This window comes from Liolophura sinensis, chromosome 1, assembly GCF_032854445.1.
Source record: "Liolophura sinensis isolate JHLJ2023 chromosome 1, CUHK_Ljap_v2, whole genome shotgun sequence".
Taxonomy (NCBI): domain Eukaryota; kingdom Metazoa; phylum Mollusca; class Polyplacophora; order Chitonida; family Chitonidae; genus Liolophura; species Liolophura sinensis.
The window spans coordinates 49,460,218-49,485,870 of NC_088295.1; the positions used below are offsets into that span (position 1 = coordinate 49,460,218).

Sequence of the window (25,653 nt, forward strand, 5' to 3'; positions counted from 1 at the left end):
GACTCTCCAGTATACACTGCACAGTGCGGTTGTCTGTGATTAAGTTTCCTGCAACCAAGTTCAAAGTACAATTGCTACCATGCAAAAAGTCATTGTCAAGGGTAGTAATAGATTGTGTAACCCGCTAAAGTAGGTGTGATAACTATCCCAGAAGTCATCTGTCCCAAAATGTTAAATAAGCCTCCATCAGCCATCTTAATCTGGCCTTCCACTGTTTTCATAGCAAGTGAGACTAGCTCAATCATTTCCCAGTATTTACGGATATGTAAGACAGAAATACATGAACCTGTGTCCAGGAAACGATTAACATCTATACCATTCATTTTTGACTGTAAGAACAACCCATCATGGTTCTGTTGGTGGCTGGGTCCTGACTTTATAATACTAGCCGGAGGTATTAGCCACTTTTAGAGAATCAGCTATCGTCTCCGGCTTTACTGCTGAATCCCGTTTGAATTTACAACATTCTGATTTCCAATGTCTCAAGATACCACAATACTGACATTTCCCTTTTCTCTTCCGTGGTTTATTTTCTGCAGTTTTGTCAAACCTAGTTTCAATAATGGCCAATCGATCAACCAGGGTTTGCACAGTTTGACTGGGGCAACTGTCTAACTGGTCTCCAGCGTCCCTGATTGTTTCTAAAACTTGTTGCATTCTAACTGGTGGCATTTCTCACATTCTGAAACGCTTCATATTCTAGGACAATCTTAACAGCGTCTTCCCGACTTTTCGGTTTACCTTGAAAAATGGCCCATTCTAATTCAGTCTAATAAAGTCATTCAATGAATCAATGAATCCATCACGAGACAATTTTCTCCTTAGTTTCAGTTTAAGCAACATGTACGCTTTCCTTATTAAACGCCTAATATCTTATGCCAGTTCCACTAGGGGCTCAGACTTTTTACGCAGCCTGCGCATCTGAGCACGGAACATTTCCGATCGATTCTTCGGCTCAAAACGAGCTGTTAACGCTGATACTAGTTGTCGGTAGTCCTTACGTTGGTGTGGATCTAAGGCCATTCTGAGGCCATTTCGAAATGCACTAAATGATCATGCCAACCCGCATTACCATCAAATGTGGGGGGACTTTTATACTTTCGATTACGGTTAACTTCTCCATTTGGAACTAACGCCTTGCCTCATATTGCTGATCGCTACTTGACCCTGACCTGTTCCCAATTCCGGTAATATACCAATCTCACGTTGGTCATCCTCAACATGTTTAAATCGTGGACCCTGAAAACTCAGTCCAGTGTTTCCATATCTATCACCTACATGTTGGTAATTTCCCTGCCTGGGTTGATCGTCATTATCGGTACCTCTGAAAGACATATCTCGCCTTTCCCCTCTTACGTTCAATTTTTCAGGATACTACGAAGCTGGAGGTCTTACATCTCTAACATCAGAACAAAACACCTCAGTATAGTTACAAACGCAAGTTATTTCCTTGCTTCGATGATATTTCTACTAGCTCAGGACCACAGTTTAAAATTACGTCACTGTCCCCAGAGCTTTCCACACACCTTTATCGTTTGGTTTGGTGTCATAAAAACAATCTTTCAACCACTTTCTTTTGGCAGTGTTGCCCTACCAAAGTTTATATTTGTAAGCCCTTTTGTTATTTTGTGAGATAAGTTATTTACCAGTTTTATGTACTCCACTACGATGCCACCAATTCTAACGTGGAACGGGGCGGTAGGCCTGCGGTATTGATCAGTCTACAAAGTACAACCCAGTTGGACTAATTGACTTCAACCAGCCGATATGAATACACTAGTCAGTGAGTTTATACATCAAGGCCGATCCACCACTCCAATCTGGTATTAATAACCTAATCCAGGTTTGGTATGGCTTAATTAGGAATCGACCGGACTTTGGATATCACATAGAAATCCACACCAATAAACCAATAAAACAGTGATAAAGGGTCCAACAGTTTATTAAGTTGCACAGCAATGTATGTTGTATGTAGAACCTCTGGTAAATTTTCCACCATATGTGACCGTAAGTATGGTAGGCTACTATAACCAGTCAATTCACGTTGTAAATGCTGTATGGCATTTGTTCTCCTGTTCCGGACACAAGAGAGAGGAAAACCAAATAAGCCTTAGGTAATGGTAAGTCTGTTCAGTAGCTTTGCCCCACCCTTTCAGAATTAATTATCTGAATAATAATTATCCCTCGAGTGTCTCTCGTGGGATGGTCATTTCTTTACTCCTACATTTCTTCGTCAATCACATCTGTAATTTCGTCACAGTATGATCAGTGGTACATTTTGTAAGGGGTCACCCAGGTCAGTATGATCAGTGGTACATCTTGTCAGGGGTCACCCAGGTCAGTATGATCAGTGGTACATCTTGTCAGGGGTCAGCCAGGCCAGTCTGATTATTGCTAAATTTTTGTTAAGTTCACCCAGGTCAGTATGATGAGTGGTACATCTTGTCAGGTGTCCTCCAGGTCAGTATTATCAGTGATACACCTTGTCAGAGGTCACCCTGCAAATGTTTGCAGGAAAGCATCATGCTAAATTTTTGATCAAATGAACTTTTCACTTATACAAGCCTGATGTATAAATCCACTGCCTTTTGCCAAGTTACTAACAACTTTTTGACATCTGGCCCCAGGATCAGGAAGCCATCTTAGACTTACCTATCAATCATTAAACTAAATGTATGTTCTTATCCATTACTTTAGCTGAAATTTGTTTTACAATAACTTTTCCAGAAGCAATACTTTGACCTTATTACCTAACAAATAACAATTTCACAGAGATTTGAAATCTTGACTTAAGTCTAAGATCGCTTCTTGATCCCAGCGTCTGATGTATAGATATGCAAAACATATTGGTCGAAGACATGTGGCCTAGTGACCGCGCAAAAAGCATCGACTGCTTAATATTGTCATTGACTGTGAAAAGTGAGAGCACAGGAATGAACAAATTCCCTGTGTAAGACAATGTGGGGAGTACTGTCTCGTCTCTCATGATATATTTGTAAACAAACACTGGAATACATTACAAATGCAAGGAAACAACTACCTTTCTCTGTACAATGTCTTTATTCAATAAATATTATTTTGCAATACACCTCTGATGTCTTTATTACCATAATTTAAATATCATTGTCTATATTTAAATGGGAGTTGTTTTAAAATGTATCACAGTCACATGTTGAAGACAGCCAGTCTTGTGTGTTACATAGCAGGCACTTTGATGTCACAATCACATGAGGTTAGAGACTCCACAGTCATGTAGGGTGAATATTTAGAAATGCTCTGCCAGGCGTGGATCTGCTCTCAGTTTCTGCTCCAGGGCCATGTACTTATGAGGGGCCATCTCCTTGTGCCTACAAACAAAAAACACAAATCATTAAAGGTCTAGTGCAACAATGCATGTTATTGTATTTAAGACTGTCAAAATTTTCTTTGTGAAAATAACTTGTCAAGTATCATTAATAGCAATCATTTACAACTGCGATTGATAGAGTTGTACGGAAAATGTTTTCAGAATGTTGTGACATCATTGGTGGTCCCTGCCACTCATATTATCACATCACTGACAGCCAGATGAATAAACCAAGGCCATTATGACATGTGTCACAGTATTTCAGAAATTAAAGTGAACAAGCCATATTGTTTGAACATATAACTGCACTTGACCAATAAGCCTGACAAAATTCACAGACAGGCAACACAGGAAGTGTACAAAAGCATAAAAATCTGAAAAGTTACTGAAGTCTTTACTTCATCATTTCAGGAGAACATTCCAGCATCTGAAAGTCATCTCAACAAATACTCTGTTGCTAACAGCCATGTACATGCACTGCGCTGGTTGCATCAACTTGATAAATTCAACGAGTTAAATGAAAACAGAAGTGTATGTCATGAACAGCATTCAGACAATGCCATTTAATGAATGCTAAAAATTTCTTAAAATGGTACATCCTATTTTCATCCATCTAGTCAAATGTAATATGTTGACTTTATAACTGCACCACATGAACACGGCTTTACATAAAAGATAGAGCATTTAAAAGAAAACCAATGTACCTTTAAAAATGACATTATCTTATGTCTGAAAGACTCAGACTAAAATTGGTGTGGGCTTTTATTTAGGAAATACATGTGGTACACCTGTATATATTATTGTACCATGTTTTCCTCCACCCACTTTCACAATCATCTCTGTGTAAATCAATTTTCATAGCTTGTCTTGAAACTCACTTAAAACCTTTTTCATTTTAACTACATTTACCCCAAAAAACAAAATACTAACAACTTTGAAAAAACAGGTTAAGGTCAATGAAAAATAAACGGTTCTTAGTGCATATGAGGTAGAACAACACCAATAAAAATTGACTCAAGTTAAAGAGATATTGTGCTTACAAGTCTGTCAGAGAATATAACTTAAATGACCCCAATAACTTAGAGAAAACTGACCAAGGTTTAAGAAAATTTCTATTAGTAAGTATACATGAATAAGTGGTGCCAACAGGGGTAATGCTGGCTACCAGCCTGAGAGTGGAGATGACAGTGTGTTTACAAACAAATCGACAGATGGCTGGCTGGATGCCAACTGCTTTAAGAACACCTCTAGGCAAATTCTGGCCGAGAGGCAAAAACAAGAAATTAGACAAGATATTTTGGGAAAGTGAATCGAAGATTGAGTGTTGGTGAGTTACCTGTTAAGTCTGAGCTCCAGTATGTGGATTCTGAACATGGCCTCGCTGCAGTAGTTGAGATACTCCTCTTCATCATCCTTTGACATAGACACCTGGTTCTGCTGGTACCAGGACTGCTTCTTCTGTAACTCCTGTGTCTCCTGCAAACACAACAAACACAACACATATTATAGTGACGCATGTATTCACTGACAAAATTTTAATGTCAACATCTTAGAAAGGATGATAGTACATGTATATGTAAAGCCCAACAGAATGATAATCTCAGTAAAGGAAAGGCTTGAATCAGGTGAATTCTTGGTAAAACCCTTCCCTATAAACCAATGGCTACAAATTATAAGTTTATGAACAAATTTTTTTCTTGTAAGTTCCAGGAATTCTTTGTTCCTAATACACTTTCATCACAGATTTAATTTACATGAAAAAGCAGACTGTATAAATGAAATTTTTGACCACTGAGCTAGGTAGAGTACAACCACAAATCACTTTTGCAAAGAAGAAAATGAGTGAGTAACTCTTGAAGTTACATGTATTCTAAATGTTCTACATCTTGACACTATGAAGCCAAAATGTAGCTATATTCCTGACGATGGCTACAATGTGTGCAAAAATAGTGTAAAAACCTGACTCAGTATTTGGAGTCAGACTGATTTTATGTGATTGATTTACACTCTTACACTTTCAAAGCGTGACTGGATGAGATTGGCTTTGTCTATCAGCCTCATTTTGAGATCTCCCAGACAGTCCTCCTTGAGGGAGAAGGCCTGCTCCTTGGCAATGCGGGGTGGGTCTCCAATCTTAGCCAGGAAGGGGGCCAGGTAATCCAGCTCCATCTCCTGCTTCCTGATCCTCTCCTCATTCTGAAGACGCTCCTAAAAAGCACCAAAAACAAACTGCTGGCTTAACTGAGATATTTTATTCAGGTTTTTCACCATTCATATCTTTGTTGTCTATCCTTGCAGTTAAAATGATACTGTAGAGCTGTCAAAACAACCTCACTCTGCCACAATACACTGACATCATGTTTTGTCACTATTTTTAGTTTTCACTCATGGTGACAAATTGTTATTTTCGCCACAGCCAATCCAGGTCCAGATCTCAAAAGTTTAGCAACACCACTGAAGGTTGACTGCAATTCTGGCAAAAATTGTTGTGAACAATTGTGTGTGAAAGTTTACTTTGTGAAAATAATTCAAGGAATATTTTTATAATAAATTTTCAGGTGTCAAATGCAACCTACAGAAAATGTATAGCGCTTATCTCCCTTTGCTTTTAAGACATTGTGCAGTCATTGGTGGTTCCTGTCATCCACGTATTAGACAAATGAACAAAAGCCATTTTGACAATATTTGTATTCCAAAACCTTAAGAGAACAAGCCACACTATTCCAGTATGTGTCATTAATTTCTGGCCCATGCAAGCCAAACTGCATATCTTCATTTAAAAAGAAAAATGTAACACAATCTGAAATTGGTTTTCGCTTTCAGATCAAAAACATTTGCAGTTCCCTTTAAATCTGGAGGTCTCTCTGCTACCTGCCAAAGGACTGGTTTACTCTGAGCACTGCAGTTTCATACCCTCATATATTTCACTACTGTCATTTAAATGAAAATGCTTGAGGTCAGCGTTCAAATACCAATCAAGTAAGCAAATGATAAAAAACTTCATACTGACCAGTTCCTTACGGTGTTTCTTGGCCTTCTCATTACGTTGGGTGTCATAGACAGAAATCTCCAGTTCTGAGGTGTTCTCTTCTCGTGTTCGGTCATTGAGGATTTCCCTGACCTGTACAGATGGACACGTGCAAAGTCTGGTACAGAATGATCATAATGATTTGGACCAAAAAGTTACACCCAGACTACAGCGTTCAGTAGAATTGTTTCTAGACAAACCATACACTTCACAGAGTAACTTAACATTCTTTCTGAATTTGTGAGTTCAGGTCCAGCCTTACATGGGAAGATCTGTTAGCAACCTGCGTGGTTTCCACCCACCATAATGCTGGCCGCTGTCGTATAGGTGAAATATTCTTGAGTACGGCGTAAAACAACAATCAAATAAATAAACAAATAAATTCATCAACTAGATGCAAGCACATCAAACCATGGTTCATTAGCAATATGGCAAAGAGAAAAAGTCTGGCTAGCAATCCTGGTATGGTAGCCACAGTACTTGTATCACTTATGCTTACTACTGCTTCGAGGAAAAATAAGCCATGTTATAACAGAGTCGTTATAGAGATCTACAATACCAACCTCTTCTTCTGATTCCCGCACCCTCTCCTTGGATTTCTCCTCAGACTTAAGAAGGTCCAGTAATGTCAAATACTGTTCCACCTGCTTGTAAGGTGCGCTGTTGGGGTCAACCTGTCCAAAAATAATTCTTTACCTATTATTCTGAGTACGATTAGACAAAAAGTCAAAACGTCACATGACACTTTGAATATTCCGAGTGGACGGAGAATACTGTTTTACTAATTAGTGTTAAAATTGATGATATGGTAACAAAAGGCTTCAGAGAATAAAAGAGATGCTATCAACATGCGAACCATGTAATGGGCTGCCCCAGAAGAAGATCTGCCCTTGACCAATTAGGTTGCAAGTTCAAATCCAGCTCCAGTCTGAAGTTGGGTGATTTGTCAGGCACTTGGAGTGGTGTGATGGTTATCCAGGCCTTGCCCAGTTTCCTCTTTATAAGTATGGCAGAAAAATAAATAGAATGAAATTTGTGTGCTTCTCCAGCATCATAAAAGTTTAACAATGTTATTTATTTTTATTTTGACTTCTTTATTTTGGAAAGAAGTACAACAGGGCTGGTGAGAGTTTTAACCCCCACATAAAAGCCCATTACCTGAAATGTGGTGTGCATGTCATTGCTCATGGACAGAGCGGCCCCCTTCTCATCCCAGTTGGCCGGCTTGATAAACTCCCGGGTGGACGAAGCTATGCGTTTCTCCTCTGTGTGGTAGGTCAACTGAATACGATCTTCTGACACCAAGAACACTAACTCAGCCACATCTTCATGAGCAGACTTTGACTTGTTGCGGTGAAATCTTTGAATCATTTTCTGCAAAATGCACAAAAGTAAAGGCAAATAAAGATAACAAAATATTACTTTTGCTGTTGTAACTAACAGCTTTCAAGTAGGATATCATCCGACATTCCAAACAAACCGTAAACCAATCTTTCTATGACCAGCAGAATTCTCGCAATCAGCCAAAATGAGTAACTTTATCAGAGACAAAATTTTGCGTATTTGAATTATTGTATAGAAGAAATATTAATCATAATCAGGTATATGTGTATTTCATAGGATTGTAGTTGTACCGTTTTCCACACACACAGATCAATGGTACTGGCGAAGGTGTTCTATATAGTAGGCTCACCAAAACTGGCCTGGCATTAGCTAGGGCAGAGGAATCCTGAGGTCCAAACTTCTTGGGCCGCTTGCCAAACTCCACATACTTATAGTACAGGAAGTCATCTCTGTCTATGTATTCCTCAGTCATTTCTGTGGGGGACTCTAGGCGCTTGTACAAGCCATCTACGCGAGCCTCATGGTAAAACAGCATAGTGCGATCGCTCTCTGTCATGGGAGCACTCAGTCTGTATGTGTGCTCTGCAACATGAGAAGGGTAAACACTGCTCACAAATACTGACCACATTCCACATTAAAACCTAGGAAACCCTTCCAATCAGAGTACAAGTTGCAAATTTGAACAGTTCTTATGCATATTCATGACACCTAATACATATGTATGCTAAATAGTAATTACATCTCGCAATATTCACAGATCACTTCAACAACTCCACTCTCAGCAGGTGATATGTCATGTGGCGTTGTAGTGAGATGCTCAAAGTGTGCTCAAGGTGTGCTGCAGCCAGAGCTGTCTAATGACATGTTCCCCATAAGAGGATTAGTCCTTGATTCACAATGCAATAATAATAATTATTCATGTCAGGCACAAAGGACAATATATGGATAACACCAAAGGAAATGCTTAGCTAGCTTATTATCTGCAAATTTCCTGGTATTCTACAAAATATATACAGCTAAATGCGTGAAGAAAGAGATGGTCAGGCTAATTGGCCAACGGGATAGATTTTGACGGTAAAATCACATTATTTAAGGCAGCGACAGATTCCACCTACATTGTAGTCTCACACTGATGACAGTCTAGCTTTACGACTAACTTCGCCAAAAGACAGGATGACATTTGGTGCAAACACAGCACTAGGACCACAACTGTAGTGACAGTGTAATACAACCACCATCTATAAAAGCTGTTGTTGTCCATATACAATAAGGTTGTTCCTTCAAATCCAGCTGTGTATGAATGCATGGTATGATTCCCTTGTAACCTATGTACGTACCTTTGAGGCACCTGGGTCGACCTGGGTAGAAATACTCTGTGATCCAGCCTGTGCGATGGTTGTGACATCTAGTGTACAGTTTGTCCATGCGATGCTCAAAATACTCCTTCACTAACACCAGATCTTTCACTGTCAGCAAAAGGAAAACGTTCTACTTAGTAATTGAGGTAATCAAACCAGGATGAACACAATGGGCATATTTTGTATCCAGTTAAGAAAGGGTGTCAAAAGAAATAAATAAAACGCAAAATAAAAGACAAAATATTACCAGAGAATCTGAGTGTAGGTAAAATACCGACACATCTTTACATACACTTTTATTTTCAAACAGAAGAAAACTTCAAAAGAAATAATTAACAACATCAATTCTTCTGTTTTGTATACTATTGCAAATGCTGATCTTGTAAAGAAACTACCAAGTTGTGCCGAAAAAGGCTCAGTACTTTGGCAAGCACACAAAAATGATAAAATAAGTCTGGGTATGTATACACACATTCCTGGTCCTCATATGATGACAGCCTGGACACCAATCCATCTTTGTTTAAGTATGAAGCGTACTTCTCCAGCTTGGCTCTCTTGTAGTACTTTGTTTTCTTCCCTTTTGGACATCTTGTCTGAAAATCTGAAAGAAATGGCAAATCTGAGTTACTGGATTACCATGGCTTCACTCATGGTGAATAAACTGAAAAAACATTTAAATCTAGCCCTTACATTTACGAGTTGGATTTTAGTCAAGGCAGGCTAATCCATCAATAATGAGGTATTATATTCTCTACACATGTCTGCAATTTGATGATGTCAATATATTAGAAAGAAAGCAAAATAACCAGAAAGAAAACTACACTAAAATGCACATAAATCTTAACCTGACAGATACAGACCTTCCAGGCTGATATGAATGGGTTCCACCCAGGAAGGAGGCATGTCTAGATGCTTCTCTATATCATCTACAGCTTCCTGCAAAAAACAAATTCAAAAACAAAATAAAAATGTAAACATCACTCTTCTTTCTCCCATCCACTCCACAGATCTAGTTCACAGATCGTGAAGACATACAAAGATCTTAAAAGTGGAAATAGGCATATGAACACATGATGAATATTCATCAACTGGTTTTCTGTTTTACCCTAAGCCAAAACACACAACATATTTTACTTATGACAAGGTCAGCACTATCAAAAAATTATTCACAAACCACTATTTTTTACCAAGATACGTTATTAAAGCTAATCCTGACAGGTGGAAATAGCAACATACAACAATGTACACAGGTCAGGATGTGTGGACTTAGCAACAGTTCACTTGGCAAGAGAGAGCATGACATAAATCAAACCACATCAAAAAATCAGTCATCAGACAAAATTTCAGAACATGGTTCAGCCAGTGTCACTGAGACACCCAATCCTAAGGAAATTAACACAGAGACAAATAATGATACAACTTTATTTCAAAATCTGGTTAAACTTAAGTTTCATGAGATATTACAATACAGTGCATACCTCCTCATCTTCATCCAGAAACTCCTCATGGTGTGGATCAGGGATTAGCAATAACGGTTTCTCATTTGTGGGAAACATGAACTCCCATTTTGTGCAGTCTCCCAAATCATAACTCATTCCCTGCAATCAGACCATGCCACATACTATATCAGTATTTACACATCTGCTAAATCTACACTTTCCTTGTAAAAAGGCCGCTAGCAGTCCTTGATGTAGTGTTGTTTACGGTGCTGTACATGCACATGAGACACTGGCAGCTGTCCACTCTGTCAAGTTATGCCAGACAAGTTTGAGTGAATAGGGTGTTTAATAGCCTACTCAAGGCAGACAACTCTTTCAGACGAACAAGCACCAAGATATATCTTTTTGTTTTTTAATACCATTCAAGTATTTGGGTAGTATTACGTTTTATGTGAATGTTCAATCTATTTTCCTCCTCGTTTATTAATAATTAAGTAGAAATTTTCCATCATGTGTTCAATTATACCATGGTATAGTTTATAAAATAACACTACTGGTTGATGTTCTAATATATCATAGTGTAAAACTACCATCGCTATATATTCAATTTAAAATAATCAATGGTATATATGGGAGGGGGTGGGGATACGTTTGTGTATATTGTCCCCTGGTAAATGTTAACAAGTATTGCAGTGGATTTAAAATGTCTGTATGAATTCTGATCAGTTCTTTAAATTCCAAGTTATATGCCTGGGCCATGAGGGCTATATAAATGACCTTGTAAAAATAAAAAAATAAAAAAAAAAATAATAATAATATCATTCTTATTTTTTCCACAAAATATCTGTAATAATAAAAAAAAGGCCATATTCTGTCCCTTTCAGTGAGATGGTTATTACTAACACACGTCATTCTAAATTATGTCAGTAATATTGTGTTATATATGTATTATTAATTAAAAAAGCCTGAAAACATTTATAACATTAGTTCCTCCTGTATTATGTCTCTTCAGGTAAAGTAGGAGAATTTACAAGTGCTCATGTGATTCATCTCAAGATGGAAATGCCTGTTGTTTACCTACAAGGAGAGATAACCACATTACTGAAAAAGGTAATGAAATGTCATCATCCAAGGGGAGGCAACTTACGAAAGCACCAGATGTGGACAGATGAAACATCCGTCCTAAGGGAACATAGTGCTCCTGATATTCTTACCTTAACACCTTCAGAGCAGTCCTGCATGTTCACCCAGTAGTTCTGATGATTCCACAATGATTCTATACCCAGGTAACAGCTGGCCTCTAGAGGGTAACACCTCCCAGTGAATGGTTCAATAAAGAAACTCTCGGGGACATCACGTTTACCAGCCAATACCAGCACCCATGAGTGTATCCTCAGTCCATGGAGAGGGTCTGGCGGGGGTTTCTCCAGCTCCTAATTACAGTAAAATAAAATCAAAGTAAATAAGCATCTTTAGGGCTCCTCCATCACCATTATGTGATCCTTTTATGTAAATGAGTCATACTTCTTGTACCAATTTAACTTTGACACACCTTTCACAGTTGACTGTGATTTCATAAAATCCTATAGATAAGATACATGGACAACAGCTTACAGCTTGTTTTTCTTCCTCTTCTTCACGTCTCTTGGCAGCCTCAGCAGCCTCTTCATCTTGCTTTCGCTTCTCCATCTTCAGCTCAAATTTACTCCGCAGATCTCGAGGTGGCTTAACAGTGTATTTCTTCCACTCTTTTGTTGTTTCCTCCTCTTTCGTCTACATAAAGAAATCCAAATGATTAATGTTCTAAAACAAACTTGACTTTATTGTGTCATTATTCTGTTAGACAGATCCAATTCCCACAAAATATCAGATTTACCTGCATATGATAACAGGCCACCGTATACAATACACTGGATAGCATGTTGTATGGATACACTTTTAATGGAAGTTATAAAAACGTTTTCTGTAAAAGGTTTTGATTTCATTGGGTGCTAATTTTAACTGATAATGATGATCAATGCTTTTCTTTAAATAATTTTGTCTGCAATTTAAACTGAAAGTTTATATAAATAAAATAATTAAGGAATCACATAACATCTGACAAAAGTATCAGAGAGTTGACAAAAACACAGGTGCCGTCAATATTTGACTGCTCTAGACTGTAGCTTTGTCACACAAGTCTTTGTCCACATTGTAGGGGCTGACCATGACCTAAGTGGAGTTCTAGTTAACAGTGACTGTACCAACACTAAAGCAAACTCGAAGAATGAATATGGTCCATAATGCTGGCTTTTAGAAACCATTTTACAGGCTCACATGTTTCTCTTACAGTTTAATCAGTCTTATCACTCTGTTCAGTGGTTGTACAAGAATTGTGAACACAAAAAATTCCAATTACCTCTGCCTTTTTCTTAAGTAAAGGGCAAATATCCCTTGTTTCATCAGCAAGGCAGATCTCCCTGGTAGCATATCCACTGACAACGTGTGCATCATAGCCAGCTCCGATTAAGAGAGACACTAGCAGTGTACTGTACTCAAAACATGTGCCTTCTTGCCTCTTTAATACTGTCACTGGGGAAAAGAGCGTCCTAGGCTGAAACAGAAAAAACATTGACTCAATTTGATTTTAACAATTCAGCGAAAAGAACATGCGGTGCACGGATTTAAATAATAAATGGCAAGACAATGATGTTGATAGGACACGTACATTCCCTGTAACATCGGAAAACATCTTGAAGACTTGAAGGTTGTTTCTGTGTAAAACAAAGAGGCATTTGGGTCCCGAACACTAACAACTCTGACTACCAAAAAACTAAACTTAAAACTAAACTGAAGACTACAAGATCAATCATTAAGTATAAGAAAAAAATTCCAGTTACCAAATCATACGGAGGCTCGAGTGTTTTGATGTGGAGATAATCTGCTACAAAGTCAGCTGCTCCATCCCAGTCATACAGCTCCTGGTACTGAAGCTGAGTTGTTCGGATCGTTGTGGATACAAGTTTCTGAAATATACAATGTTGACAGACAATTTACTCATCACGTTTTGATGTATATCTGCCTGTTATTGGACTTTATGATTTTAAGCCCAGTACTAATTTATTTACAAGACAGCGGAATGAGGGACAATGAGCTGAAAGATTACAGTTTATTATATGATCTGCATTTTCTTTGGTTTCTTGTCAATATAAAGTTTTGAAATTTTGGTGTAGGCTGCCTTTTAAAAGTCATTCTAACAGCAACATGGAACTATACATCTGGTTTTGTTATATACCTCCTTCAGAAAAATACATCAGCTGTCACAGATCACATTTGTACCATTTACCTGCTTTAAAATGTAATAAATATCGCACTTCTTATCCCATTCCACTCCCACATCACAAAATTAAGTATGTTAAAATGGGTACAGTTATCTCCAACAAGTGCTCACCTCTGTATTGCACTCATTAAGAGGGTTAAGAAAAAGAGGTTTACGATCCCGGTAGAGATGTACATACTGCCTGCGAAAGTTTTCAGCATACTGCAATACCAACTTTTCTTTAGGCAGATTGAATTTGTACGAGTTAGGAAAATCATCTGGATTAAAAATTATCTCCGGGTTTCTGAAAAAACAACGAAAATAATTTTATCAGTGTGGCAATTATCAGGATGTAAGTGAATTAAACATACTTCAGCGAGTGTCATAAAAGTTAAGAAAGCATATTCTTGAAGAACATTATATTTCAGCTTTATGGCTAGTATTTGGATTAAGTTAGGTTAAACGGAACTAAATTCCAAGTTTCTCATCAGTTCTTGCTCGCAAGTAATTAACTGTTGTGGTGAAACGTAAAGAATTGGGCAATGGCTTTGTTTGGTGTGGACCCACATCCATCTTAGACGTTCATTGTGAAATTCAAATTTTTGCAGTCACTCTCAGTACCTTATTCAACAGTGTTAAATGTACTACCTGAACATTCATATTTCTCACATGTTGACCGACACTGTAAATGTCAGAATGTTAAATAAGCAGGGAGCTAGATCATTTAGCTAGCTAAGTTATCTCAGTAGCAATACCAAGGTACTTACTAAACATTTTATATTTCTGACATGTCAACCAACAATGTAAATGTCAGAATGTTAAATAAGGAGAGAGATTTTGCTAGTTTTTAGCTAGTTGAATTACATTTCGCTCGTTTGCCCACGATATTCACAGCATAGCTGCAGACACACTAGGCAGATTTTTCCATTTATTGTGGTCAGTAGGTTATGTCATGTGACCAAGTAAACCATGTCACACAAGCAAAATTTCACAGCTCAACACAATTCTGTGTTGCTTGATTGGTCAGCTTGATCGTCTCAAGCGCCGCAAGTTGCTGGAGTCAACACTCTACGCGGACCGAGTGAAATCACTGGCCAGTGTATTTCGTCACTAGTATCTGGCATATTTAATACAAGTGAATTTCGGGACGGAACAAGATTGCTTGCGAAATACGCCGTCGCCGGTACGGACACACTTGGCAGATTTTCACAAAAAAATCACAAAATTCGCCTGTAAAAGCGAAAAAATCTGAAACATTACATGATTTCAAATGACAAGTTGTTTGAATGTAGTCTAGGACAATTTGTTCCTTTTACAGGTGTCAAAATGTCAACAGAGATCATCTTATGCTTTTATAGTTCTCACACTAGATTAAATTTGATGCTCACAAACACTAATCCATAGATGGTACTTAGTTAACACCTTACTGCCAATGTCTTTACCAAGAGCATGGGAGCATAAGGTGTCTGCACATAAAATGACTTCAATGTGAAAAACATTACCTGCCAAAACCACCCCCAAAACTACAGGGCAAACAGCAAATAAACTTTTGCCTTGTGTTATTGTCAATTTTATCTAACTCTATACGAAGTGGGCACCAATTGATTAAAAACGGTCTTTAATCTTAGACTGAGGTTAATCGTGTGTTTTCAGTCACGGTAGTTCGAGATGATCTAAAAGACATCAGGGTGGGTGTGCAGGCGTTTTGACTAGCAGGCGTCTTAACCTACATTCCTACCACTGCCTTTGGCATTGTGACCATTGCCACTGGCTTTAAATGCAAGTCTAATATAAAGCTTCCAAAAACAACATCACCTATTAACTATTACATGGACATTTATATAATGCGAACCATTCACACACGTAATATTACATTTAAACGAAACGAAAAAAAATTACTGTAATACTGATGGAGTGGTGACTGAAATTTTGGCCAGTTCTTGTTTCAACGCCTCAACTTCGGGTGTCAGCTCCTGTTCGGGACCATTATCTTCTGCAGTTGGATTTTCTGCTTGCGCAGTATGACTTTCTGGGTTAGCATTTTCATTCTCCTGCTCCGTCTTTTCATTTTCTGCCAAATCCACGGGTTGCTTCTCCCCTGCTTCAGAATCAGCTGTCATGTTGAATTGTTGCCTGCTTTCTGAAAATTAAACGTACTCGTAACTTGTCGAACTGTCAAGCGACCATGATTTCCAAACCACACAACTGCTCCTGTCGCTTGTCTCAGTGCGTCTGCTGTCTACACGAAAATGTAGTTTCCCGTGTTTTGAGTGTCGTAAAATGCAAAAGAGTTTTTGTCAAGTATATTTTGGTGACAGTGATTTACCGCGGCGATTTTAGTCAAGCTAGAGCGATGAACAACGTGGTCAGAAAGAAAACAACAACATCGCGTAGTAACGCGATGTTTACATGGCAACCAATGACCTACTTGTTCATACTCCTTAGAGAGCATGCGTCGCCTTCTGCCGTTCTCTTGGCATCGCTGCCACCTGGGAAGTGACCATCTCTAAGCTGACTTACCTCCCCTGGCTCCTTTAGCGCCATACAGCACATCACTGGAGAAGTAAAGATGAGATTTTCACGTTACTTATTCAAGCCCCAGTCATTAAGACAGTCAACAAGTAACTTATCTATGTCGCCCATTTAGACTAGAATTCACATATCTGTTGCTGTTGTTGTTGTTTTAATCATTATCGGGACAGGACATTGAAACTGAAAGTAAGTTGAAATGTTGGAACATGCACTGTGTAATAGTATAGTCTGAGATATTTGCATAGACTTTATATACGCTACATTCCAGGTAGGCCTGCAGCCCATGTATTACAATCAAACATAAAGCAACATTACTCAAGTGTTTGAAAGGGAAATGGTTAACTGCAAACTCATTTGTGTCTGCATGTGTAGGAACAACTACATTAACTCAATGTACTGTAGTATTTTTCTTGGACAGAGAGCACCACACTTTGGTGATCTCGTCCAGTCGATCCAAAAAAGGCCACAGCATAATAGTTAAGTTACCCTCCTGGTAAATTTGCTACTTTTGACATTGTATATAGTCTGTTCAAGTTTTATATTATCACATTGATGATGGATGCATTGATTACAGCACACTGATAATGGATGCATTGATTACAGCACACTGATGACGGATGCATTGATTACAGCACACTGATGATGGATGCATTGATTACAGCACACTGATGATGGATGCATTGCCTGTGGTGTAATATTGATCCGTTTTCAGATTTTTACATGGCTTGTATTCTCATTGGTATTGAATTAAGAAGCAGTCAAGCACGTCAGTCTCTACATCATGGATGATTTACTACACATCTTTCCACTGACCTCTGATGCATGGAAGGATGCTCACAAAACTTCTAACCAAGGTGATGATTCAGAGAAGAGTTCTTCAAAATCTGTGCTGTCCAAACTAAACTCTGGACTAAAGGAGCATCTGGTTCTGGTATCAGCTGTGGAACAGTAAGTCACGGTTTTGGATGACCTGTGCTGCTGAATGTGTGCCGTCAGTAATAAAATTACATGTCAGACTGCATGTTATTCCCAAAGTCTATCACAAGAATGTGAGGAAACAGAACGCTGTTTTTATATTTAAAAACCTATAGTATTGTATACCCTAGAAAAATGTCTCTTTTTGACATTAGCGTAGCGGGACTGACTGCATATGAATGCTCGCGGTCTGACTGATTTTCTCCCCCCCTGAGGTCAGGTGGCGCCAATATCTTCAGCTCCTTTCAAGGCAAGCATGCTGTTTGCCTCCAGGTTTCGTTTTTGAGAGTCTGAAGGCTGAACATGGAGAATTGTGCCACGCAGGACTTGACCTATTCAGGCTGTTGTCCGTTGAGATCCAGCGATGTTCACCATGAAAAAACTGAAAATTCATTGTCACATTAAGTAGCTGTCTGTCAAAACTAAAAAAACTTAATTTCGGTTGAACGAAAAACCTAATTTCGCCTAGAAAGTGGTGGTCGGTATATGAAAAAATGACTTCTATGAAGCCATGATATATTATCAGAATAACAACTTGCATTTAAATTAATTAGATTTGAGAATGAACCCTTACAGATTTGGAATTAATAATGTAACAAATTTAACCAACTGATATTAAATGCATCTTAAATACAACACATGTAGATACATGTTCATTTGATTTCAGTTTTACACGTAATGTCACATATTTATGATCAGACATTGTTATGGTGTTTTTTTTTTTGTGTTTTGCCAGGTGGCATCTACCACTCCTATTTCAGTGTGCGGTGAGCTATGCTTCAGAAGGGAAGAGAGTGCTGTTCATCCGCAGAAAACCACTGGAACGGCTGCCATTGTCAGTTCATGGCATGTCACAACCCGAAGCGTCTGTTCTGAAGAACGTCAAATTTATGTGAGTTATGCTAATCACTACTAATTTACTTATACATCTGATTGGTGTTTTTCTCCTTTCTTAAGAATATTTCACCTCACAACAGCAGCCAGCAGTTTGGTGGAAGGAAAGCGGGCAGAGCTTGGGAAGGAACCCACGACTATCTGCAGGTTGTTGCCAAACCTTCCAATGTATAATTGGAGAGGAAGCTAGTTGTGTTACTAAACGTGTGAATGGAACTGCAAGTTTAGAAATTGCCGGAGTGCTGAATTTATACCACTGTTTCTTATGTTTTGTTTGGTAATGGCAACGTTCTTGTGTAGACCTTGAACAAGGTACAGGTTCATTCATAGCCCTAGAGAGGGATTTTCAAGATTCCTTCAGTCTCATTATTCGTGGTACATTGGTGACAACACAAACAAGTAGTTGACAACACCCAAGAGACCTTTTCTCAGTTTTACGTGTATCGACAGTAGCTTGCCATAGGTCGGTGTTTTGCCACAAGCACCCTGTTTGATTTATTTGATTGATGTTTTACGCCGTACTCACGAATATGTCACTTATACGACGGTGACCAGCATTTTGGTGAGTGGAAACCAGGCAGAGCCCAGGGGAAACCCACAACCATCCACAGGTTGCTGGATGACCTTCCCACGTATGGCACCCTGTTTGAGTACTGTGGTTCACTCATAGTGAAAAATGGCATCAATCAACAATCAGATAAATCTTTAAGTAATGGCTGTTTGTAGAATCAACTTTAATTAATTTACATGCAGGAAACTCAGCTTACTTGAGGATATCAGTGTAATTTTGTGTTGTTAGATTTGATGACTGACATGCCTAAATCACTTCATTGTACCATTTATTACACGTACACCTTGCTCATGTGACATCTCTAATGTTTTTGTCCTTGTTTCACTCAACTTATGCGTTAAAAACTTTGATAGTTGCATATTGTGTAAGTGTCAGCACTTCATTTTCATAATTATTACACTAGGTTTATGTTTTCTGCACACATTTTCTCGTATTTACACTTTGTAGATTTGTTAGCATTTCACAGCCTGAACTGTCTATCCAGAATAACTTTGTGTGTCCACTATCTCCTGAACATATCACCTGATCTTCACCCAATGATTCTTTACTGTTTGTCAAAGAGGGGTCTTCATATGACCAGTTATATAGGCATAATCAGTTTTTGAAATAATAAGCCACAAGTTCTCAAGACAGAATTTTATAGTGACAATGTTTATGTATCTTGTGATGTTGTTTGTTTATGATTGTAAACACTGTCCTTGTTTGCGGGAATATTTTCCCCTTTAGGCATAGTGGCATTTTAAGAACAAGGAGAGTCGACATTTGGAGTACACTGCATTGCACCAGACCGTACATGTCTGATATATGTGTCTATTTCCACAGGTATTACACTTCAGTCCGTGACTTGATCACTTTTTGTATGAATGTCCACACCAGACCATACAACACCTGTCTGATATATGTGTCTATTTCCACAGGTGTCACACCTCAATATGTGACTTGATCAGTTTCTGTGCAGATGTCCACACCAGACAGTACACCGTCTGTCTGATTTTTGTGTCTATTTCCACAGGTATTACACCACAGTCTATGACTTGATCAGTTTTGTGTACCAATGTCCACACCCAGACCATACAACACCTGTCTGATTTATGTGTCATATTTCCACAGGTATTACACCTCAGTCCGTGACTTGATCAGTTTCTGTGCAAATGTCCACACCCAGACCTTACCACCAGAGACTGTGATTGTGGATGACTTGGGGTATTTCATTCAGCAGATGAAGGTTTGTTCCCATAAATATTAGTCAATCTCATTAAAGTAAAAGGAAGCTAAAATATTATGTAAGGCTCATCATATAGACAACTGAAAACTATGCATGAATCTACTTTCATTTATTTTACAGATTTTTTTAAAAGTGTTGAATGGCATTCTCATATTCAAATGCTGCAGTGGGCTTTATGAAACATGCTGGCGGTATATAGGAACTCTGACGTCACATCAATTATTCTTCCTGATGTTCACCAGAAGGAAGGAATTTTTGGGAAAATTATTTCAGTAATCTTTTACTCATGGGTATAAAGAGTTATTCCAACATTCAGAGTCGTGATTAAAATTGGAAAAACTTCCTGTGACATCTAAGTTCCTAAACTCTGAAAGTATGGTCCATAAAGCCCACCTTAGAATCCAAATATTTGAACGCCTTTAAATCTTTTCAAAAAACCGAAAAAAATAAATGCATGTGTATTTATGCATAGTTTCAAGTGGTCTATTAGTGATGACTACTTTGATTTTAGAGTCTTTTCATTAAATAGCCAACATCCAAAGTCAAAGAAATTAAGTGATGCAGCACACTTTTCCAGGTACCAGACAAATCTCATCTTCAAAGCTTCCACTGAGTCAGCAAGGCGTGGATTTGAACCTGCAGCTCCAGTGGCCAGTGGCTGATTATTGTAGTTTGACCAGTGCAAGGGCTTTGGTTAAATTTGTTCCTGTTAAAAAGATCATGAATGTTGCGTACACAGGTGTCTGTGTAAAATGAACAGAATATGTTTTGGTACAAGACAAACCTACCATATACATAGCATTGTAACTAATTTAATAATGTGGGGGCGTCCTCGGCTGAGGTGGTTAGCTTGCCAGTGAGGTGCAGTGACCCAGGAGCCTCTCACCAATATGGTCACTGTGAGTTCAAGTCCACCTCATGCTGGTTTCCTCTTTGAATACCTGAAAGTTTAATATTTATTTATTTATTTATTTGATTGGTGTTTTACGCCGTACTCAAGAATATTTCACTTATACGACGGCAGCCAGCATTATGGTGGGTGGAAACTGGGCAGAGCCTGGGGGAAACCCACAACCATCCACAGGTTGCTGACAGAGCTTCCCACATTCGGCTGGAGAGGAAGCCAGCATGAGCTGGACTTGAACTCACAGCGACCGCATTGGTGAGAGACTCCTAGGTCATTACGCTGCGCTAGCGCGCTAACCAACTAAGCCAGAAAGTTTAATAATGTGAATAGCTAGAAGGCTGACCATTAATTATGTTAAAGGTTAAATATTATTTAAAGGCTTTCAAAGACTTACATAATAGGTGTATATATATGATTACAAATATGTGGAAGGAAATAAGTTCAGTAGTATAGACTCCTAAGCTATTTTTTCTGCCTTTCCTAGTTAAATCTGTTATTTGTAAGTAGCTAGTCACGTGAACTATTATTCATACAGAATCACGATGACTTAACAGAATTTTAGTGTACTTACTCCTTCACATGAAACATTTAGGGGCTTTATAATATGGCTGAAACTAAAATTTCATAATGATCTGGTTTATGTTGTTTTGCACACCATGTGGTTTCTGCTCTATTTTGCATGCCCGTGACTGTGTACAATGTGAGTATGTTTTTCTTTGTTTTTGAACCAGTGGTTGTGTGTTTGTGTCAGAAGAAACTTTATTTAATCTTCCCATTTTATTTATCTTTTTGGTACAGGAGTTGAGCCCAGAACAGGGTATGGTGAAACTGTGGTGTTTGTTGACAGATGCTGTACACTTCATTGAGCAAAAGAGGTTTGTAGATATATTTTTTGGGGAGGGGGGTAGGGGCGGTTGGAAAGGGAAAAATTGGGAGATATAAATCACATCCATCATTTATCCATTAATTGCTGTGTCATAGCACATTTGAACATTCAGACCACTGGTAATCATGATTAGAGGGGTGGGGAGAGAGAAATGAGATAACCCCTGCAGAATTCACACATATGGCTCTTCTTAACGCTATTATTAGCTGTATTTCAAGACATTTATTGAATAAAATATTTAGGGCCATGGAATTTTCAATTAATTCATGACATGAAAAAAGGTAAAGTACCGTGGGGCATTGCTGGCTCAGATTTATTTATTTATTTCATTGGCATTATGGTAAAAACCACAATCATCCACAGGTTGCTGTCAAACCTTCTCATGTTTGACTGAAAGGAAGCCAGCATGATCAGGACTTGAACTCACATCAGTAGGATTGGTGAGAAGTTCCTGGGTCATTGTGCTGCACTGTCACACTCTACATTGGGACACGGAGCCCCCTGCCACTGGCCACAGAGGAAGCAGGGGTGAAGTGGAGAGGGAAAATGAAAGGACACTTTTCCCATTGGCCAATGACATTTAATAGTTAATTTTGACCCTTGCTTTTGCCTTTTTATCTGGGGTTTTACCCTTCAGCTGTCTTTAAATAGCAAGAGAGAGGTGATGTCATTTTGTTGTCCAGCTGATGACTGAAAAGCTTTGACAACAATGTCTGTCCTGTTTTCAGTGGTGAGAGGGTGCCCTTAGTGCTGGCCATTCATGACAAGATCAAGTCTCTACCTGACCTCTGCTGGAGATTCCCAATAAAGACAGCAGTAATTACAGGTATGTGTTAGCTATTCAGGTCAGGACAAGGGGTGTGACAGTTAGCTGTCTGTGGTTATTAGCTGAACACAAAGCTTTAGTATGCTGAACCTACCATAAGTAGTAATTAAGATACATTGGACAAACTCCAAAATTCTATTGCAACTTTGTCATACTTGGAAAGGTTGAATAAAAACTTGGCATGTATCAACGGTGATAATAGGCTGTCAGTGTGTTTGCTGACTGTATGACATGCGTGACAAAGGGTGTGACGGTTTGTGACTTTGTAGTTTGCTGTATTGTTGTCTTTGTACAGTTTTGTCCTGCAGTTCCACAAGTATGGTCTGTAACTTAGGTTTTAGTGCTGAATAACCAGCCGTTTTCAAAAAGTCAAAGATCAAAACAGGAATAAAACATTCATAATTTTATCAAAAATTGATGAACTTGAATGTGGCCTGTAGCTTGTCATGGTGAGGACATGAAGCTTCAATTCAATATGATGAAAATTTTTGGAAAATGTCTATAAAACTGATTAGAAGCGGACTGACAGATTAGGTATTAACCTATATTCTCCTGTGGTAGGCTAGGATAGAGAGACACCAGGTTAAATGGTCAAATGTCTTCATGTAGCTGCCCAAGGCCTGGTGCTGGACTCTGTATGGATGAACAGATGTCAGGTGCTTAGCAAGCTGTTCTGTAGATCCCAAATTACAAAGTACAAATAAATAACCTATGGAACCTTAGATCCAGAGAAATGGCAATGCCTTTCAGTACAAGGAGCTCATGATGGTATAACTCCTTTTTGATAGCTGATGGTTTCATGTTTTTTAAGCAGATGAATTGTTTTCGTTTTATTTTTTCTTAGGTCCAGCCTCAGATGATGCCAAATTTAGTGTAAAGATGACATTCAAGCATCATGTGCTGTGTTGCACATATGAAATGGGGACTGGAGGCCTGATGCTAGCAAGTGTTCAAGTTACCTAAGGTGTCCATCTAAGCTACACACATCTGATGAGCTGTTGAGAATGTCCACATTAATATTGTGGTGTCTGACGTTGAAGGGACATTAGGTGTCATTTGATGATTGATGTACACCTGAAAGAAATAATGAGAAGAGGACTCTGTCAGTATATCATATACACCTGAAAGAAATGGGGACAAGAGAACTGGACCTGTCAGGAGTCCAGCCCATCTACCTCAGGAGGGCTGTGTCTGCCAGTACATCATGTACGTGTACACCTGATAGAAATGGGGACTAGAGGACTGGAGCTGTCAGGTGTCCAGCTCATCTACCTCAGTAAGGTTGTGTTTTTCAGCATTTCATATACACGTGATAGAAATGGGGACTAGAGGACTGAAGCTGTCAGGTGTCCAGCTCATCTACCTCAGGAAGGCTGTGTCTGTCAGTATATCATATACACCTTATAGAAATGGGGACTAGAGGACTGAAGCTGTCAGGTGTCCAGCCCATCTACGTCAGGAAGGTTGTGCCTGTCAGCATTTCATAAACACCTGATAGAAATGGGAACTAGAGGACTGGAGCTGTCAGGTGTCCAGCCCATCTACCTCAGGAAGGTTGTGTCTGTCAGGATATCATATACACCTGATAGAAATGGGGACTAGAGGACTGGAGCTGTCAGGTGTCCAGCTCATCTACCTCAGGAAGGTTGTGTTTTTCAGCATTTCATATACACATGATAGAAATGGGGACTAGAGGACTGAAGCTGTCAGGTGTCCAGCCCATCTACGTCAGGAAGGTTGTGCCTGTCAGCATTTCATAAACACCTGATAGAAATGGGAACTAGAGGACTGGAGCTGTCAGGTGTCCAGCCCATCTACCTCAGGAAGGTTGTGTCTGTCAGGATATCATATACACCTGATAGAAATGGGGACTAGAGGACTGGAGCTGTCAGGTGTCCAGCCCATCTACCTCAGGATGGCTGTGTCTGTCAGTATTTCATATACACCTGATAGAAATGGGACTAGAGGACTGAAGCTGCCAGGTGTCCAGCTCATCTACCCCAGGAAGGCTGTGACTGATGTACATGTATACCATATACACCTGGTAGAAATGGGGACTAGAATACTGGAGCTGTCAGGTGTCCAGCTCATCTACCCCAGGAAGGCTGTGTCTGATGTACATGTATATCATATACACCTGATAGAAATGGGGACTAGAATATTGGAGCTGTCAGGTGTCCAGCCCATCTACCTCAGGAAGGCTGTGTCTGATGTACATGTATATCATATACACCTGATAGAAACGAGGTTCCTGGGTGCACACCATTATATGGCATCAGGTGCCCACTACCCAAGGTATGGAACGCCATTAGCTGACATACATCATAGGTGTCTAAGTAGGTAATGTTGAGACTTACTGTAATAATGAGTGGGCAGTATCCAAAATTAAACCAGGTACTGGTGCAAACATCTTTTATGGTTTAAACCGTGACTGTATCATCATGCATATTTTGAAGCATGCTACGTGTATGCGGTTTTAATAAATTGGCCTAGCAACATGATATGAATATTAATGACTTCAGAGTCCACATTTAAGAGAGAAAAAAAAGCGCGATGTTTTCATGAAAATTTTACCATATGTAGTAGAATTTTAAGTTTTACTTGAGACCGTTGTGCCTGGAGAATTGAAGGGGGCGGTTCATTCTGTGGGCAAACCCCAAATACATACAACAACCATACGGGTTGGGCACTGATGAGTTCAATACCAGTCAATTGCATGACATCAGCTGTCGACGGATGTACATTTAGGACCTCTTGCACAAACTGATCGTAGGTTATAACTTAAGTTCATTGTAACTACGTTGATAACATACGCTTGTAATATGTGTCGTCGTGTTAGTGACAATGAACTCAGTTGCTGAGATTCCATCATCTGCTGGTGGGTCCATTTCGCTGCCTGTGGTACCTGCGTAGTTGCCCCCTTGTAACTTATTTATTTATTTAATTGATTGGTGTTTTACACCTTACTCAAGAATATTAAACTTATTCCACATTGTGGTGGGAGGAAATCGGGTAGAGCCTGGG

At 39.0% G+C, this 25,653-nt stretch overlaps 2 protein-coding genes across 3 annotated transcripts; one reads left to right on the top strand and one right to left on the bottom strand.

Annotated features, from left to right (window-relative positions):
• Positions 1 to 3,050: 3,050 nt before the first annotated feature.
• LOC135480692 (dynein regulatory complex subunit 7-like) lies at positions 3,051 to 16,164 on the bottom strand. Its single transcript, XM_064760597.1, has 17 exons — positions 15,713 to 16,164; positions 13,946 to 14,117; positions 13,395 to 13,520; positions 12,914 to 13,108; positions 12,130 to 12,288; positions 11,730 to 11,948; positions 10,555 to 10,674; positions 9,937 to 10,012; positions 9,549 to 9,677; positions 9,056 to 9,184; positions 8,068 to 8,300; positions 7,533 to 7,748; positions 6,938 to 7,048; positions 6,357 to 6,467; positions 5,360 to 5,554; positions 4,683 to 4,822; positions 3,051 to 3,347 (listed from the first exon to the last, which is right to left on the bottom strand). Exons 1-17 carry the CDS (start codon positions 15,931 to 15,933, stop codon positions 3,266 to 3,268), a joined length of 2,634 nt encoding a protein of 877 aa, XP_064616667.1. The 5' UTR covers positions 15,934 to 16,164; the 3' UTR covers positions 3,051 to 3,265.
• Positions 16,165 to 16,352: 188 nt separating this feature from the next.
• Positions 16,353 to 25,124, top strand: LOC135482247 (uncharacterized). Of its 2 annotated transcripts, none has more exons than XM_064762130.1 (7): positions 16,353 to 16,531; positions 16,949 to 17,293; positions 18,057 to 18,212; positions 19,896 to 20,010; positions 21,716 to 21,792; positions 22,532 to 22,629; positions 23,474 to 25,124. In XM_064762130.1, exons 2-7 carry the CDS (start codon positions 17,127 to 17,129, stop codon positions 23,590 to 23,592), a joined length of 732 nt encoding a protein of 243 aa, XP_064618200.1. In that variant the 5' UTR covers positions 16,353 to 16,531; positions 16,949 to 17,126; the 3' UTR covers positions 23,593 to 25,124. The 2 variants fall into 2 exon arrangements, with proteins under 2 accessions (XP_064618200.1, XP_064618201.1); XM_064762131.1 differs by having other exon boundaries at positions 17,101 to 17,293.
• Positions 25,125 to 25,653: the final 529 nt, after the last annotated feature.

What these genes read in the sequence shown, in the direction of transcription:
- LOC135480692 (XM_064760597.1), bottom strand. Translation starts at nt 15,933, where the DNA reads ATGACAGCTGATTCTGAAGCAGGGGAGAAGCAACCCGTGGATTTGGCA. An exon ending in TTCTGGATGAAGATGAGGAG is followed by an intron (nt 10,013 to 10,554) that starts GTATGCACTGTA and finishes TGTTTTTTGCAG; the next exon opens with GAAGCTGTAGATGATATAGA. An exon ending in CTAATGCCAGGCCAGTTTTG is followed by an intron (nt 7,749 to 8,067) that starts GTGAGCCTACTA and finishes TGCATTTTGCAG; the next exon opens with AAAATGATTCAAAGATTTCA.
- LOC135482247 (XM_064762130.1), top strand. Translation starts at nt 17,127, where the DNA reads ATGGATGATTTACTACACATCTTTCCACTGACCTCTGATGCATGGAAG. An exon ending in CACTTCATTGAGCAAAAGAG is followed by an intron (nt 21,793 to 22,531) that starts GTTTGTAGATAT and finishes TCCTGTTTTCAG; the next exon opens with TGGTGAGAGGGTGCCCTTAG. An exon ending in AAAGACAGCAGTAATTACAG is followed by an intron (nt 22,630 to 23,473) that starts GTATGTGTTAGC and finishes ATTTTTTCTTAG; the next exon opens with GTCCAGCCTCAGATGATGCC.